This window comes from Ruditapes philippinarum, unplaced genomic scaffold, assembly GCF_026571515.1.
Source record: "Ruditapes philippinarum isolate M1 unplaced genomic scaffold, ASM2657151v2 ctg5893_1_1_1_1, whole genome shotgun sequence".
NCBI lineage: Eukaryota > Metazoa > Mollusca > Bivalvia > Venerida > Veneridae > Ruditapes > Ruditapes philippinarum.
Genome location: NW_026853283.1, coordinates 12,432 through 28,125, shown reverse-complemented (window position 1 = coordinate 28,125; position 15,694 = coordinate 12,432). Strand labels below are relative to the sequence as shown.

The 15,694-nt window shown below is 32.5% G+C and overlaps 1 protein-coding gene across 2 annotated transcripts; it reads right to left on the bottom strand.

The window, feature by feature from the left end:
• Nucleotides 1-2,780: 2,780 nt before the first annotated feature.
• Nucleotides 2,781-15,694, bottom strand: LOC132736369 (lysosomal aspartic protease-like). 2 transcript variants are annotated; one of them, XM_060723488.1, is made up of 9 exons: nt 15,534-15,694; nt 14,610-14,745; nt 12,007-12,130; nt 11,437-11,555; nt 10,817-11,016; nt 10,100-10,222; nt 9,274-9,415; nt 7,682-7,780; nt 2,781-3,043 (listed from the first exon to the last, which is right to left on the bottom strand). In XM_060723488.1, the coding sequence occupies exons 1-9, from the start codon at nt 15,593-15,595 to the stop codon at nt 2,867-2,869; spliced, it is 1,182 nt and encodes a 393-aa protein (XP_060579471.1). In that variant the 5' UTR covers nt 15,596-15,694; the 3' UTR covers nt 2,781-2,866. The 2 variants fall into 2 exon arrangements, with proteins under 2 accessions (XP_060579471.1, XP_060579470.1); XM_060723487.1 differs by lacking the exon at nt 2,781-3,043 and adding an exon at nt 6,361-7,057.

Genomic DNA, 15,694 nt, shown 5'->3' with positions numbered 1-15,694 from the left:
GGAAAATCAATGACCCCCTGGGGCGGGGCTAATTTTGACCCAGGGCTTTTATTTGAACAAACTTGGTAGACACCCATTAGAACATGTTTCATGCTAATATTTTAGCTCTAGCTCTTTTGGTTCTTTAAAAGAAGATTTTTTAAGTTTTTACTATATGCATATAGGGAAAATCAATGACCCCCTGGGGCGGGGCCAATTTTGACCCCAGGCTTTTATTTGAACAAACTTGGTAGACACCTATTAGAACATGTTTGATGCTCAATATCTTAGCCATAGCTCTTTGAGTTCTTTAAAAGAAGATTTTTTAAGTTTTTACTATATGCATATAGGGAAAATCAATGACCCCCCGGGGCGGGGCCAATTTTGACCCCAGGGCTTTTATTTGAACAAACTTGGTAGACACCCATTAGAACATGTTTCATGCTAAATATCTTAGCTCTAGCTCTTTGGGTTTCTTTAAAAGAAGATTTTTTAAGTTTTTACTATATGCATATAGGGAAAATCAATGACCCCCCGGGGCGGGGCCAATTTTGACCCCAGGGCTTTTATTTGAACAAACTTGGTAGACACTCACTAGAAGATGTTTCATGCCAAATATCTAAGCTCTAGCTCTTATGGTTTTTTAAAAGAAGATATTTAAAGTTTTTTCTTTCGGTTGCCAATAATTGGCAACCAGAGTTCTGCATGGAATTAAATTCTTTGAACAATTTTTAAAGGTGACCACCAAAGGAACATTCCTGTGAAGTTTGGATGAAATTGGCTTAGTGGTTTATGAGGAGATGTCATTTAAAGTAAAAGTTTAAGGACGGACGGACGGTTGCGGACGAAAAGCGATCACAAAAGCTCACCCTGTCACTTTGTGACAGGTGAGCTAATAAGAAAAACCAATGACCCCCGGGGCGGGGCCGATTTTGACCCCAGGGCTATAATTTGAACAATCTGGGTAGAGGTCTACTAGACAATGCCTGATGCAAAATATCTAAGCTCTAGGCCTTTTGGGTCTTTACAAGAAGGTATTTTAAGTTTTTACTATATGTACATATAGTGCAAATCAATGACCCCCGGGGCGGGGCCGATTTTGACCCCAGGGCTATCATTAAAACAATCTTGGTAAGGTCTATCAGACAATGCCTGGTTATGCAAAATATCTAAGCTCTAGGCCTTTTGGGTCTTTACATGAAGGTATTTTAAGTTTTTACTATATGTACATATAGTGAAAATCAATGACCCCCGAGGCGGGGTTGATTTTGACCCCAGGGCTATAATTTGAACAATCTTGGTAGAGGTCTACCAGGCAATGCTTTATGCAAAATATCTAAGCTCTAGGCCTTTTGGGTCTTTACAAGAAGATTTTTTAAATTTATTGTTATAATTCCTTTTGGTTGCCATGGCAACCAGATTTCTGCATGGAATGAAATTCTTTGAACAACTTTGGAAGCCCTTTACCCAAGGATCAATCCTGCCAAGTTTGGTTGAAATTGGACTAGTGGTTTTTCACAAGAAGATTTTGGAAGTTCACTATATAATGTATATAACACACACACACACAAACAAACACACGCACACACACACACACACACACACACAGAGGTGAATCGCTATATGCCACAGCATCGCAGATGCTGCAGTGGCATAAAAACTTGACCAGCTAGACCTTAGATGTTTAGCATGAAACATCTTCTAATGGGTGTCTACTAAGTTTGTTCAAATAAAAGCCCTGGGGTTTAAACTGGCCCCGCTACGGGGGCCTATATACAGGTGAGCGACTTCAGGGCCATCATGGCCCTCTTGTTTTATTTTCCCTATAATTGATTAATAGGTTTGTCCTGCGAGATTCAAAGATGGTCAATTCCATTTAAGATATTAGTCATGGTTAGGGTGAGGTGTTCTTAATGTTAAACTGAAAGAAATTAAATCTGGTCATATCGAGTGCAACTTAATTATAACCTGGCTGCATTATAGGTGGCATATGTGTTATAATTATCACCACTAATGTGCTAAACAAAAAGTCATAAAGTTTTGTATGATCAAAATCACACCCTCAAGTTCTTACTAACATTAACACTAATGGTATTGTCATACATAGATATTGGAACAGTCCATTGATAATCTGGAGGTGGGGGGATTACATTATTAAAACTGAGCCAACCTATCAGTAACATGTCCGATCAGATACCGTGTATGTTTAGACTGGCTTAGCTCAATACCAATAGCGGTACAGACAAGTTGTTATAAACAATTGCGACCAAAGGGCTATATTATATGCAGTATCATTCTGTTTGGACACTAATCTTGAAGTATTTTAACAAATGGTACACTTATCAAGTGTAAGGGTCAAGTAGATATTTATTATCATTGATGAACAAATAGATTATATCAGGTTCATTTCGTTAACTGCTAATAACTGATCTAGATCTGAAAGTGCACATCCTATGTGATCCCACTGTTCTAAATGAGTTAGCAGGCCAAAATGTTCCCGACTGTTCTGAATTTCACAGGCTTAGGATACTAGTATCCTGAATTTTTTTGTAAGAATAATTTGTGTCTAATAAATCTTATTGAAAATGGTAAACTGGCAGTTACAGGTTACCCCTTGGAGTATTACTGTACATTATGGTACTGTATGCAAAATGCAAGAAAAATTATGTTTTTTTTTTTTTAATTTGCACATGGCTTATTATATTACATGTACAAGTACCGGTATGTCTAACCAGGATTTTTAAATAAAAAAAATAGTTTTCCAAATTGTCCTGAAAAAAGAATGAAAAAGAAAACAAATATCATGAGTGGAAATCAATTTAATATCATTCCATCACACACATTTTACTCTTTTTTTTCTCTTAATTTTTAAGTCTATATTTTTTTCTCATTTTTTGCCTGGCTGCACTGATGTAGCGAAGCCAACTTGGTTGTTAACCTGGTCAAATTCTGTGTAGAATTGTCCAATGAACACATCTCCAAGAATCCATAGAGGTCCTGCAGGGGGTGGCACATTTAGTCCAAGGAAGCCACTGATACACTGTGTTTGACCTCCCTGTGAGACCTGCACGAAAATAATTGTTGTTAAATAATGGTACGTAGCATTCTGCAATAGCTATGAGATACATGACAGAATATATTCAGAATCCATCTGCAAAACAATCCTATTTTTCTCTTTCTTTTCAGTGTATGGTACGATATAGAATTATAAATCATGTATTAATATTATAAGATACTTTGGTTGCATTTTTTTTTTACTTGCTTCATGATCAGTTAACAAATTATACAAGTTACAAACAACAAAAAAACTAGCATTTACTTGTGAGAAAATAATTATAATTTAATAACTAATTACCGGTAAGTAAAAACAGAGGGGGTGAAATACACCATAAAACCCACTGCCTCTACAGGAAGTTAGGAAAGTCTACACCAGAAAAAATAATCTTACATGTACAACAGTCGGGCTAAAAATGCAGGTCACAACCATAATGTGAATGTGAATATATAAAATGAAACTGGAGCAGCTATTGCTAGGCATGTAATATCAGTCATAAACAATTGATGTTTATTTTGGTGTATAATGATGCTTACTAGGATTTTTACCTTTTATATAATTTTATACATGTACAAATATTCCCATAGAAAAAACACTACTGAAATATGATTTAGAACACTTCTTTCTATGAGGAACAAATAATAGCTCTTATATTAGGACTGCTTTAAAGTTACATTAAATAAATATGTTAAAATATGTTTGCCGTCGGCCTAAAAACCAAGCATTCTACAGTTTCATTAACCTTTTTAACAGTATCGTTGTAAATCTCATCAAATATTGTTCATAAATTAGGATTTTAAATGGAAAACCCCACGGTAACACTAAAATTCGTATACGAATTTTAACATGCAAATGAAGACTATAATCAGCTCGTGTATGCGCTACGTCACGGAGTTATAGTTGCTATCCGGAACACAGCAAATATAAGATTTTCTTGTGCAAACACACTTTTACCGTTTAAGCTTTACTGTGCACTAGGCCTGTGGTTCAGACAGAAAAAATAATCATCTCATAAAAAAGATTAAATTTGTATGAAAATATCCGTTACAATGCGGATATATATACCGTTAAATTAGGACTGCTACTTATAGTCATGTTTGTTGATTTAATATTGATGTACGGATGATCTGAAGGCGGAGTTTCTCATGCAAACAGAAATTGTACTTCCGAATTCGCCACAATGAGGTTGCACATTTGTATGCTCATTAAACTCATTTTGGTTGCCTGGACACCAAAATAAGATCTGGAGTCGATATGAAACCCAATTTATTAATGAAATGTCGCTTATCCTTTTTTAATGAAATTTATTTAATGTAACTTTAAAGACTTAAAACAAGATTACATTTTCCTTTTCTATTTTCAAACACTTCAATAACTGAGTATTCTTTTGAAACAATCCTGATAACTTCAGAAGAAAGAATTTCAAACAAGAGTTGGTTATGTCCAGCTTCTTGCATTTCTCCTAGGAACTTGATTTATTAATCGGTATCTTTCATATTTGGTAGGTAGATACCTTAGGTGTTCTGTTTTCAGAGTTTATGGTTACTAGAGTCAAGATAACCCAAGTTTGATATACAATTTACACTTTTACTTGAACAGTCTTCTTTCATCAAAAGATGTCTTTTATAATTGGTAGGTTCATACATTGGGAGATATTCTCACTTCAGTTTGAGTTAGGGGTCACCAGCTTTTATTGATGTTCAATATTTGAATGGTTTTATACAATACATGATTCTGTATATAACATATATTACATGTATTTTGTCAGTAAAAAAATATTTGAAATTAGCTTAAAATATTGTAAAGGAATAGAAACATATAATATATGTGATGAGTGCTACTGGTATGTATATTTTCACTTAATAAAAGTGCAATATTTTGGGAGGTCAGGGAAATGGAGTGAAAGGAAGAACAACTCAAAAAATTGACTTAAAAAACATATAATATTAACTTATATCTGACAAAAATATCACACATTCCATAGGTAAACAATAGAAGAAAATGATGTTAATTTTGATACATATGAACACTACCTGTGCAAAGAAATAAAATAAGCTTGATGTTTACTACAAAACAAAAGTGCCTAATTGTTTACTAATGTTTGAAGATTTATATTTCATTTTTACATAAAGTGTTACCAAAATTCATAATAAAGGCACAGACTCTAGTGATCACTGAGTAAGATTTTTTTTTTTTGCAAAAGACAAAAGTATGCTCTTTTCAGACAATCAGACCCTGTCAGTATTCATGGTTACTACATGCACTCAGTATTCATGGTTACTACATGCACTCAGTATTCATGGTTACTACATGCACTACAACAAAATAAATCATAGATATGTAGAAATAAAGTTATATAGTATTTAATTTTCTCCACAAGTCCCTTTTAGTCTTAAGTCAGTGAACAACAACAATATTGTACCAAAATCCAAACACTTGTATATTCACCGTGATAAAAATGGACGAAAGTATTGTGTTGCCAGGCAACAAGGACAAAAACATTTATCATAATATCAACAACAAGAAAAATAACACAGATACAAATGGAATGATGGTGTACAGAATAAAACAATTCTAGTTAGTACAACCATTTTCAAAAAAATCACTTGGTATTAGATTTTTCTTCATTACAGTCAAACCTGTGTCAGACATAATTTCTCAATAAACTCTTTCCATTATACTTAAAATATAACAATAAAAATAAAATCTTTACCTATCTTTTATGTTCAGCCAGTGTGTTTAAATAAAATTTCTGTTTGGACAGACTACTAATGTCAACAAGGATCACAATTTTATTACATAAGACTGGTCTTTAAAGACAAGTTTTACTGTCATCCATTGTACCATAGATATAGTTAAGTTTTTCCCATATGTTACATTTTCTGTGATGTAATTTTATTTTTCCCAAAGATCAATCAAATAAAGCTATGCAATATTTTTATCCATTTGACATTCATAAATATTAAAAACGATAGGTACAACAACTTTAATGAACAAGAAATTGCTGACTTGAATTTTATACTGCAATATGTACAAACAAAGAAAAATAAGTGCCAGGAAAAAATATATCTAAGCACAATTTCATTGAGCAAGTGTGATGCATATCTTAATAGGAAGAAACTCTTAACAATTCTATTTGTAAAATGCAAATTAAGCAGAGCAAAGAAGTCCACTTTCACTATTTTAAAAGATCTTCAAATAAAACAACCGAGATTCTTTTTAAAGTAAAGAAAAATGAAATAGAACACAGATGAATATTCCTAAAATCATATGCACCCCTAACAAGAAAATTCAAACCATCAAAAAAATATTATTTCATATTCGGTAGAATTATGTGATATTTCATACATGATGACACAACAAAAACTATAACTGTATGGCAAATTATATATGCGGTTAAACTGTTATTCTAAAGAAACAGATCTTTGAAAATGAGCACTTTTCTTGCTATATAGCACAAACGTTTCCTTTTCCAGTACTGTGATGTTTATATAAATCAGTCTGATTAAAAAATTTGCGATTATTTTTCCAATTCCTATAACTTAAATAAAAATTTTATATTTGTTAAAAGCTTATGATAATTTCTAATATGATGCAACTTTATCTAACAAATATCATACCAGCAGTCATTTTTGATGGAATAACAAAACACCTAGTAAAAGGATTGCTTTCCAAATGAATATAATCTGAGGGAAGAGATAACAGTTAGTCAAATTAACACAAGCCAGGCACTGCTCGAGTTATCCATAGATTTTGATAAAGTGTTTAATTCATTATCACAGAAATTTTCTTGTCGGCCCTGACAGTTTTAGCCGGCTGTAACCTGTACATCGGCATTTCTCTCATGGACTGTGTTGTATTCTGTACAGCTGTAGCAAACCCTACACGGCTATTTTCTTCGTCAAATTCTGTGTAGTACTTGCCGATGAAAACATCTCCAAGAATCCATAACGGACCTAGAGGCTTGGGTACATCAAGTCCAATAAATCCGACTATGCAAATTTGCTCTCCCATCTCACTGACCTATGTAAACAATGGGGAAAGTGGTGTAAAATAAGTGCATGGGTAAGACAGGATAATTGATTGAAAGGGTTTACAGGGATTTATATGTTTCTCACTCTAAAAGGTATTGGCTTTGTCTACATTTAATTACACACACTGCAATGTTGATTTTATTATAATCGGTATCAGACTACTATGGTAAATCTGAGCAGTCAAAAGTACAGAGTGTGGTCAGACTGTACCAATATACAGGCTGACTTGGTCATAAACTGATGGCCTAGCCAAGTCAGCATGGTCATTAACATTTAAACATTGAGGCACTTAATATAAATGATAAAATAGAAATTTTGGCATCATAATTTAAAAAAAAAAAATATTTTTAATCTTATTTTACAGTTTCTTTCATTTTTTCCACCAAGAACACAGGATAATTTGTTTAAATGAAAATAAAAAAAGAATTCATTTTGAACATATATCCCCACCACCACAGCCATCAATAATTTCGGAAAAGACCATTACATTGAAAGAAGTTGGATATTTGTAAACCTGTAAGCAATATTTACCTGTGCAAATATGGAATATAAGAAAATTATGTGTGGATTGATGGGTAATACTGACTGGTTTTGGGAAAGAATGAAAAATTACCTTTAGGACGTATTCTGCTCCTGTAAGAGTGAATTCCTTTCCAGCAAGTGTAAACACAACTGGGGGAAGGCTGTCTATGCTGCCACAGTCAACTATATACTGAAACAATTAAATAAACAAGTAAACAAGAGCTGTCAGTAGGACAGTGTGCTCAACTTTTGTAAGTGCTTGATAATAAAACATGAGCCTGGATAATGTAGAATTTTTCTAAGTTAACAAAAGGCCATAATTCTGTCAAAAACCATGTTAGAGTTATAGGCCTTGTGCAGTGACCTCCTACTTAGCTCTCAATTAAGTGAAATGTGTGAAGTTTCAACCCAATTAATTAAGTAGTTTTGGAGATATTAACTTGTAAATTGTGATGCAGATGCCAAGGCTCTCCCTAATTCTGTTAATAAATCCAAGCTAAAATCATAAATATATAAAGAAATAATAATTAGGATAAAATATTCTGACTTTATTATATATTCAGAGATGATCAAATATTCTTAATCTATCAAATAATGAAAAAATTAGTCACAATATGCAGAAATGATCGAATATACTAAATTTTAATGCATTTATCAAATAATACAGGAATGGTCAAATGTACTCACTGAAAAAACACATAATGTAGAAATGAACAAATGTACTGAATTTAACACATAATACAGAAGTGGTCAAATGTACAGAATTTAACACATAATGCAAAAATGATCAAATGTACTAAATTTTGATGAATTCAACATATAATGCAGAAATGTTCAAATGTACTGAATTTAACACATAATGCATAAGTGGTCAAATGTACTGAATTTAACACATAATGCAGAAGTGGTCAAATGTACTGAATTTAACACATAATGCAGAAATAGTCAAATGTACTGAATTTAACACATAATGCAGAAGTGGTCAAGTGTGCACTTGCATAGAGGAGTGACAGAGGTTTTTATTCACGCTTTAAGTTGACATTGTTACCATTAAAAACTAGTATAATAACAAGAGCTGTCGGTAGGACAGCAACGCTCGACTATTCTTAGTGCTTGATAGTAAAAAAAAATGCTTGATACAGTTACCTCCTCCTGTTTACAGGTTGGGGTAATGATGGTGAACAAGTGTGCAAAGTTTCAAAACCATATGTCAATGAACTTTGAAAATATTTAAGGTATTACAAAAACTTTAACATAAATTCTAAGTCGAAAAAGGGGCATAATTCTGTCCAAATGCTTGATACAGTTACCTCCTCCTGTCTACAAGTTGGGGTCATGATGGTGAACAAGTGTGCAAAGTTTCAAAGCCATATGTCAATGGACTTGGAAAATATTTAAGGTATTACAAAAACTTTAACATAAATTCCAAGTCGAAAAAGGGGCATAATTCTGTCAAAATGCTTGATAGAGTTACCTCCTCCTGTCTACAGGTTGGGGTCATGATGGTGAACAAGTGTGCAAAGTTTCAAAGCCATATGTTAATGGACTTTGAAAATATTTGAACTCTTACAAAAACTTTAACATAAGTGGTTACGCCGACGCAGACGCCGACACTGACGGCGACGCTCGGGTGACTGCAATAGCTCTACTTATTCTTATCGAATAGTCGAGCTAAAAACTAACCTCTCCTCCGACAATGGGTGTAGCACCAATCTGTTTGTTAAGTTTTGCAATTTCCTCAGTGGGTCCAGCAAGAAGTGAAGTGCCAGTGTCAGCAATAGCCTGACATCCACCATCACAATAAGTGCTAGAGCCAACAGTGATGCTGTAATATACAAACATATAAATGTATTCTCTTGTACCAAGTTGCCACTCTTGTACCAAGAGGTTCTGCTTGTACCAAGAAGTTCCTCTTGTACCAAGAAGTTCCACTTGTACCAAGGAACTCCTCTTGTACCAAGGAACTCCTCTTGTACCAAAAATTTCCTCTTGTACCAGCAAGTTTCCACTTGTACCAAGAAATTCTGCTTGTACCAGGAAGCTCCTCTTATACCAAGATGCTTTTCTTGTACCAAGCTAGCCTGTTGTACCAAGAAGTTCCACTAGTACCAAGAAACTAGTCTTGTACCAAGTAGGTCCTCTTGTACCAAGCTGGTCCTCTTGTTCAAAGAAGCTCTTTTTGTACCAAGAAGGTAGTTACTCTTGTTCCAAGTATGTAGGTATATTTGTACTAAGATGCAAGTTAAAGGATGTATCATAATAATTGATACAAGATCATATAATTATGATTTACTAATATCAAAGTACTATACATGTATTGCCTATCTTGTCCTAAATGTACAAAACCTACTATTATTTACATCTTGCATACAATATTCACCCACATATACAAGTGAAGTGTATATTGAATGTGTTTTAAGAGCATGTTTCAACAATTTTTATTCTTTCTCACAATACTGGGTGTCTACAAATCTAAATAATTTTACAATAAGTATCAAGTTAAACATACCTGTCCATTTTGAATTGCCAGTATCCTTGTCTAGTGACAGGTACATATGTGAAATTACCAGTGTAATATTTTGGGTCACTGCCTCCAAAGATCAGCTCACCACCACTTTCAGCTTGCGGGTTTCTGTAATTCCATAAAATAATAAATTTGTGATTTCAAACAATTTACATGATTATTGATATTCTGATTCACATTTTCACCCCTTGAAAAAGAAGAAACATTTTAAGACTTCTGAAACAAATATTCTTAATTTGTTGCATTACAAAAGCTAAAATAACATTTTTGTAAAATAATCTGTACTAAAGTACCTTAATTGAAATAATGATGTAAGTAAATTTTCAATTAATACGGGTAATGCACAAATGAAATTATTGCTAAACCACCTAGAAATATCAGGTGACTATTTTGTTTAGGAATTTTACAGTTAGTTTTTTTTATAACCATGTATATTAAAACAATAAAGGCATCCTTGGTTAAACCTCTCCAGACATGACAATTTGAATATGAAAATAGCATGAATGCATGGAATTAATTACATTGAAATTTTAATTAAATGTGTGGCAACAGTGCATTCTCAGTTGTTAAAAGTTTAATTTCGTTTTTTCTCCTTTAGAAGTCACAAACTTGAAAATTTCCATAAAAAAAATCATGGAATTTACAAGTACTGTTCCACAAAACAAAGAGGAAGTGCAGCATTAAAAAAGTAGCTATAGATACCTGTCCAACCAGAATGAGAAAACTGCCTTTGGAACCAAATGTTCTTCAACAGCTGTATCAAATACTGGTGTTACACCATCAACAGAGATTGTTTTAAATCCCATACCAAGAATACCGTCAAATTTAGCAGCAACAAATGTTATACCTGGCTGCTGGGTGGCTTCTGCAAATGTCTGATCAGTGATTTTCAAAGATCCAATCTGAAAAAAAAAGAGGAAATGATACTCCTTCAAAGTCTTCTTAAAATCTATATTGTTATTTATAATCGTCACCTTAGTGCAGTAATGGGTTAACTCTTTTCATTGTACATGATTGTATGTGATAGCAATGTAACTCCATGTTTTGAAATTAGGTACAAGCAGGCACAATTATGTTTGATACTATATATTAATACTATAATAAAATAGTTTAAAATCAGGATATAACTCAAACCAACAGAGATAAAGAGCATGCATTTCTATATCATTACATTAACAACAATGGTTTCATTTTAGAAAATCAAACAAACACTTATAATAAAAGAAAATGTTTTTAAAAGTTTTTGAACATCTAAAATAAATATAAAAAATTCAAAAGTAAATGAGTTCTATCAGGCCGTGTTATGATTAAGATTAACTTACTGTAACAGTGTCTGTGCTTAGGAAACCTGAAAGAGATCCAGATCCATATCTGATCTCAAATTTTGTTCCATTAGCCTTGTATGTTGACGATTTGGTGCTGTCATATTTCTGGTGAAGTACTGAAAAAGTTTGTTTACTATATTATAAAGAAAGATTTTATGAAGAAAATTCCTATCTGTATTGCAATTAGCTATACTCATTAAGCTAAATTCAAAATACTTATTAAGACTGACACCATGGCAAAGTTTACATTACATTACATCACATAATGTTTCAGGGAATTTATTGGATGATAATAAATCCCTTTCAAAATCAATGAAGCAAAAAAGTAGATTAATCTAGTTACCCGGTAATCAGAGGGTAGAACTCTGGTTTAATTATAATTACAAGACACTTTCAAATTAATTCTCAAGAAATCTGGTATCAGATATGTCTATCCTAGTTCTTTTATGTTCAATTACATTCATTCTTTACAGTTAAGATGATAGCATTTGCCATTTAGAAATTCCATTCAACTAGTAGTAATTAGTGCATAACATAAAATCATTGTTTTGGTTGATAAATACTTACAACAGGCAATGTCTGAGAGTTTACACTTCTTAGATGGTACCCACAGGTTTGATGACCCAGTATCAAACACAACATTGAAACTCTGAGGAGGGGTACCAATGGTAATTGGTCCATAGTATTGAGCCTAGAACACAAATATATATGCTATATAACTTAAACAGAGAACATCATAATTGCTGTGTCAATTGAGAAGAACAGACATGCTGTGTCAATTGGGAGGAATAGAACTGCTGTGTCAATTGGGAGATATTAAAATGCTGTGTCAATTGGGAGAAATTAAAATGCTGTGTCAATTGGGAGAAATTAAAAGGATGTGTCAATTAGGAGAAATTAAATTGCTGTGTCAATTGGGAGAAATTAAAATGCTATGTCAAATGACAGAAATAAAATGCTGTGTCAATTGAGAGAAACAAAAATGGTATGTCAGTTGGGAGAAATTAAAATGCTATGTCAATTGGGAGAAATTAAAACTCTGTGTCAAATGGGAGAAATTAAAATGCTGTGTCAGTTGGGAGAGATTAAAATGCTGTGTCAGATTGGGGTTATTAAAATGTTGTGTCAATTGGGAGAAATTAAAATGCTGTGTCAATTAAGAGAAAACAAAAATGCTGTGTCAGTTTGGAGATATTAAAATGGTATGTCAGTTGGGAGAAATTAAATGGCTGTGTCAACTGGGAAAAATTAAATTGCTGTGTCAACTGAGTGAAATTAAAATGCTGTGTCAAATGGGAGAATTAAAATGCTGTGTCAGTTGGGAGATATTAAAATGCTGTGTCAATTGGGAGAAACAAAAATGCTATGTCAGTTGGGAGAAATTAAAAGGCTGTGTCAAATGGGAGAAATTAAATTGCTGTGTCAATTAAGAGAAACAAAAATGCTGTGTCAGTTTGGAGATATAAAAAAATGGTATGTCAGTTGGGAGAAATTAAAATGCTATGACAATTGGGAGAAATTAAAATGATGTGTCAATTGGGAGAAATTATATTATTTAAAATGGTGTATAAAGCTATTATATGCTATCTGTAGTTCAGAAAATCATCGTTTAAATTTTGAAAAAAACTATTTACAAAATACTTGAAAGAACTGTATTTGTTTATTTACTAAAGAGTGAATGCAGGCTACTGCACAAAATCATTGCTAAATGGTTAAAGCCCTACTGAAAATAGCAGCACAATATTTTGTTTGGGGACATTTTATTTTGATTACACATATTAATATCCATGTGTGTTAAATAACAGAGATATTTTATGTTACATTTCTTTTATGAAAGGGAATAACTGTGCAAAAATACTTATCAGGCTTATTTGCCCTTTGAAATGGGATCCCGTATTGATAGTGGTTTGAAAGTAAATATCCTTGGTACAAGTAGCTTCTTTTGCACTAATGAGCAAAATGAATTTGCAGGCTACCTTCCCTTTAGAAATGCATACACATTTGTATAGTGAACAAACCTTACAAAATTGGAAGCATTTGTTTTGTAGATTTTGATAATAGACCTCCACAAAAAAGGTCAAAAAAAGGAGAGGTATAATTTTGCAAACATTAAGTTTAGGATTATAGTTTCTTTTCATATTGTGTCACATTTAATAGTGAGCATTTTTACCAAGTTTGAAGTAATAAGTTTACAGAGAATAAGGGAAACTCTCTACGAAAAATGATGCTAAAAAGCATACAAGAAATTGTCTTCATCAAGCATTTTATTAATCATACAATTTATTATATGTACGTACATGAACTGTATCTTGATACTATTCTATACATAAACTAGAACAATAGGTTACTGTTATCTACTGAATAATCTCCCCTATCTACTTATGACTCTGATATCAAAGTGTATCAATAAGATGTACTAGGACTTTCACATGAATGATCATGTTGCCTTATGACTCAAGTTCATTGCGAATGGAACAAAGTCTTTTCAACAATAAACAAGTTGTTAACAATGATTTAAGATTATGTATATGATATGATTTATACAGCTTATAGTTGTGTGTGTCTTAATTATCTTCGGCTGATTTGATTGTTTTAATTTTTTGTTTTTAAATTTTGTATCATAAATAAACATTGAAATCTTCCTAATGGAAAAGATGGGCTTGGAGACACTCCCTGATTGCTTCTTAATAAGTATTACTATTTAAATGTAATCCAAATGTTTGAAAGTCTGGCATGGTTTAAATTCATCTATTTAGAAAATTAGAAATAAATCAAAGACAGAAAAAGTAGCATATTAAAAATTATACAGAGAAATTGCAGAAAAAAACTAAGTAGTTAGACAGTGCCTCAAAAACAAATACAGACAGACAGCAGCTCAAATGTAACATCAAAGTAGTAAAGACTTAATGGTAGTTAAAAAGTATAAACATCAAAAGTAAAGTTAGTTAAACTTATATATTGGTAGTGAAAGTCAGAAATAGATAAAATTTACATTAATATAATTAAACAGTTAAAACTTACATCAAGACAAGGTACATGTAGTTAGACAGTAAAAAAATTACATCAAGATAGACAGTATTCACTTGCCAAGATATTTGGACAGTAAAAACTAATTAATGTACCTGGACAGTAAAAACTTTTATCAAGGTAGTTAAACAGTAAAAACTTACATCAAGATAGTTTGACAGTGGCTCAGGAGCTGGGCCATCTATGGGATAACTGTTATATTTCAATCTAAGAGATTCAATTGATGTTCCAACTTCATGGAGAGTACGCCTTACAGATTTCATCTTGTGCAATTTGATCCTGTAATATCAAAAGATTTGATTATATCTTTATCTGTAATGACTAAAGAGAACAATCATGTATACATACCCATGGGTTACACATAGAACTATTTAGCTGTGAAACCCAATACAATGTATGCTTTACAATGTATGCTTAGAAAGACTTGCATATCTTCATTTTATGCAACTGTCTTAGCATTGTAACAAAAATAGCTTTAGCCCCATTATCATATACATTATACATTGTAGGCATTATTTCATAGGTTTAGTTACAATTCATTTCAATTTTCAAAGATGAATTTCAGCTATATTTGATTTTATTTGGCAAATATACGGACTATTTGCATCATTTGACTTAATTTAATCACTATTTCTTGAGTCAGGGCCTCCTTTTGAAAAAAAAAACCTTTTAAGAAAAATTATGTGGCATCTTGGGAAAACTTGAGAAGTTTATAATTTACCTAAAGAATTTCAGAGGTTAATAATGTGTATGGTTGTGTACAGGTATACTTCTAAAAAAAATCTTTAAAAAAATTATGGGAAGTTGAAACATTTTCACTCTTTTGCAGCTGCAGTGAATAGATCTATATTTTCTATTATTTTAGGTGTATAACTGTTTATATGTTTTAAAGTGGGAAAGGAAGTTATATACTGTAGTTATATACTGGCACCTCGTGAAAATTAAAAAATGCAAGTATCGATACTTGGAATAGGATACCAAAAATATAAAACATATTATCATATCCGGTTACTATTCCAGTGATATTCATTACTCACCGGAATGACAGTCTAAAAAGCATAAATTACCTTTCAAGTCCATTGCACATGGATACAATAACCCCCAAAAGTAACAGCGCTAAACCCTTCATCCTTCTTCTATGTCCACTTCTTGTAAAGTGAGGATTTATAACAAAGAATCATGTGATGTTCAACTCGCGTGAAGATCATGTGACATTGTTCATTCGTGG

What these genes read in the sequence shown, in the direction of transcription:
- LOC132736369 (XM_060723487.1), bottom strand. Translation starts at nt 15,595, where the DNA reads ATGAAGGGTTTAGCGCTGTTACTTTTGGGGGTTATTGTATCCATGTGC. An exon ending in CACCCATTGTCGGAGGAGAG is followed by an intron (nt 7,781 to 9,273) that starts GTTAGTTTTTAG and finishes TAATTGTTTCAG; the next exon opens with TATATAGTTGACTGTGGCAG. An exon ending in GAGCAGAATACGTCCTAAAG is followed by an intron (nt 7,058 to 7,681) that starts GTAATTTTTCAT and finishes TTGTTTACATAG; the next exon opens with GTCAGTGAGATGGGAGAGCA.